The 3171-nt window shown below is 30.3% G+C and overlaps 1 protein-coding gene across 1 annotated transcript in view; it reads right to left on the reverse strand.

Annotated features, from left to right (window-relative positions):
* Window positions 1-3171, reverse strand: part of XRCC4 (X-ray repair complementing defective repair in Chinese hamster cells 4) — a 167746-nt gene that overhangs the window by 143321 nt on the left and 21254 nt on the right. The window contains exon 3 of the mRNA XM_012721759.1: window positions 890-1065. Coding sequence (XP_012577213.1) covers window positions 890-1065 — 176 coding nt within the window. The remainder of the gene's footprint in view (window positions 1-889; window positions 1066-3171) is intronic.

Here is a 3171-nt window from a genome sequence, read left to right on the forward strand (position 1 = left end):
ACAATGTATCTTTTAAACAGAAATAATTTGCTGAAGCCAGTTTCTCTGCATTATTCTCTGAATGATAATAATAAATAATGACTCCACTTTTTGCTTTCTTTTCTAATTGGTGAAATCTCTTTAATGATTCTGAATTAAAGAAATTTTAAATTCAATTTAGTTTTTAGCACAAATGTATATATAGAGTTCACAAGTGATTAATAAGCCACTTACAAAAACCAAACAGGTCAGTCACTAAATATCCCATAAACTTAGGTAAAATATACAAATACCAAATATTTGACTTAGCAAATAACTATCTACCTTGATCTGAACTGCTATAGGAGCTGAGGAGGAAGAAGAGGAGACTTTCACGGCTTGTAAAGCATGCAACCTTTGGTAAGTCTGTCTTGAAAGTTACTTCCTTTAATCGACTTCAATATAATAAAATGCTTTAATTCCTAATTATATGTCTTACTACACGTAACAATGTTTTAATTTCAAATGTATTCTAATAGTGTAAAAAATGTTATCATGTCATTATTAAACATTTAAATAGAAAATTTTCTTCCTTAAAATAAGTATTTCTCCAAACTTATTTCAATAGACCTTTTCTGAATGATATAACTTGACCTCACTTTTTAGAACAGCTCATCATGCAATTATCCCTATAATACTAATTTTTAAAGCACTAAAATCTAAATACATTTTCCAAATAAAAATTTTCATGACTCATTAATAATACACTTAATGACTGTAATTTTAAAGCATTCTTCCAACTTGGAAACCAAGTACTTTAAACTTTTATTTCTAGGTATTCTGGGAATAAAAGACTGGTTACTTAAATAATTCCTCATTAAGTGGTGTGACAATTTACCACATTTGTAACATAATGGAAGGTTTTACTTACTGAAACATCTTTCAGATTTTTCTCAAAGGAGAAGTGACAAGACTCCTTAGAAAAATTAAACTTGTATGTATCGGCTGGGCTTGTGCCTGACACCAATGCTTTTCTCAGTTCATCAACATATTTCTCTTTTTCCAATGCCATGTCATCAGCTTCTTGGGAAATCTCTGATTCAACAACTATAGAAAACATAAATTAAAAGTTTTGAAATGAAAACTGAATTTCTAAACATGAGATCATATTTATCTGTTGGTACTAATTTATCACATATATTATAGTAATTAAAAGAAATTCACACACCACATATTTTCAAGTCAAACTAGAACTTTAAACCAAGTTAATTTTTACGAAATGCTTTACCAGTTGAAAAGCATTAGACCTCTTACAGCCTTTCTCTATTCTCAAATGAAATACATTCATATAAATGACCACAGAAATTGCCAGTTTGTGTACCTACTCCTAGATATTTTCCATGATGATTAATAAGCCCAATATTTTACAGCATCTTCCCTCTTCATCTCAGCTGTTAAAGTTCAAGATTCTATAGCCTATTTTTCACTCACACAGAGTCAAATTAAAGTAAAAGTGGAGTTTACTCTCCTCATCTCATTATGTGCCAACATAAAAAAAGTGGATGAAGGAAGGGGGGTAATAAAGAAGGAAAGGAAAGGGAACTAGTATGCAACATCATTTCTATGGCATATACTACATTACAGATATGCTGTCCATTCCTCTCATATATTTAAGCTGATGTCTTAGACATACATTTCAAGAACCACATTTTCAGTTCTCTATTTTTTCCATACTATCCTGCTTACAACACCTTTCTTCCAAATAAGTGAAATCTTTAAACATGTTTCAGTCTCCCTGTTGGTCTTTAAGCATGGTTCCTGGGAGTATAAATTCCATTACTTTTACCTGATGTCATATTCTCATTAGATAGTTTCCTTTCGTGTATTGTTATGTTCCAACATAGCTTACAGTATTTAAGACAATTTAACTTGTTTTTGACAATTGAAACAGACATTAAAATTTAAATCTCTCACCCAACCTATATAAAACATAAATTTCAGGTTCTGATTTTAGTTAAGACTTTCTCTCAGTGACTGTTCAGATTCTATTCTGCATTTTCACATCTGAGAGTAGATTTTTGTGGTTTTTAATTATTTCATTAATAAGACTTCTAGGTTCCTTTGTTTATGCTGAGAACTCAGCTCCAGCTTCTCAGAGGCATGCAGTATCAATATTCCACCCCATTCATTACTATCACTGTCATTTAGACATAGTTCTATTTCAGATTATTCCATGAAGCTGTAATTAACCTGTAGTTCACAATAACTATATTGATTTTCTGATACCTCTTCATATATAATAGCTGGTGCTTTCAATTCCTTACATTCAAAAGCTGCAGTCTTTTTGTTTTTAAATTACAAGATTTAAACTAACATTTGTTTGGATTATGAATGGTTGGGTCGTGTTCAGTGTTAATTCACACTACCATAATGAGAAACCCATATGGCTCTATACTTTTGTCCATCAAGTTATTTATTTTGTCCTGATAACACTGAAAGATTGAAATTAAGTTCATCTGGCAATTGATAAAATTGAAGTTCAGAGAGGTCAAGTAATTGCTAGGGCCATGGAGTAAAACTTGAAGTTGGGTTTCATACTTACGTCTTAGTTGTTTTGTTTTAAGGTGAGACAGAGATATGTGACACTGGATAAATTATTTCCTTCCATGATAATAATAATAAAAAAAAAAACCCACACACATTTGTATGAAGCATTACAGAAAACAATGAAATGCTGATTAAAGAATCCCTAAAATAATTTTCATAACTTTGATCTGGGTGCTATGAACTGTCTGAAAAACCTAGACAATGAGAATTGTGGAAAGTATCCCTTTATTCTTATTCATGATCAGTTTTGGGTAATAATTTCTGATGCTAAAACACAAATCTCCATATAGCCTTACCAATGCAGCATGTGATTTTACAGCTTCTAAAATATTTTTTTTACATTTTTTCTCTCACTGAAGCAGATAAATTTTAAAATGATCATTCCTATCAAAGTAGTACATATGAAAATGTCACAATGGCTTTTTTTGGAAAAAACTGAAAATAAGGCAAATGTTTCCTACTTAAGGAATTACCTCATGCTTTGTGTTTGAATAATTTTGAAGTTATGGCCAAAGTAAGTAATTATTGCACAAATAAGAAATAAATCTTTAGAAATCATCTTTACTGCAATTATAGAAAAACATTTAAAAAACACAAAAAGTATAT

Source organism: Condylura cristata, unplaced genomic scaffold, assembly GCF_000260355.1.
Source record: "Condylura cristata isolate star-nosed mole 26May11 unplaced genomic scaffold, ConCri1.0 scaffold00007, whole genome shotgun sequence".
Taxonomy (NCBI): Eukaryota; Metazoa; Chordata; class Mammalia; order Eulipotyphla; family Talpidae; genus Condylura; species Condylura cristata.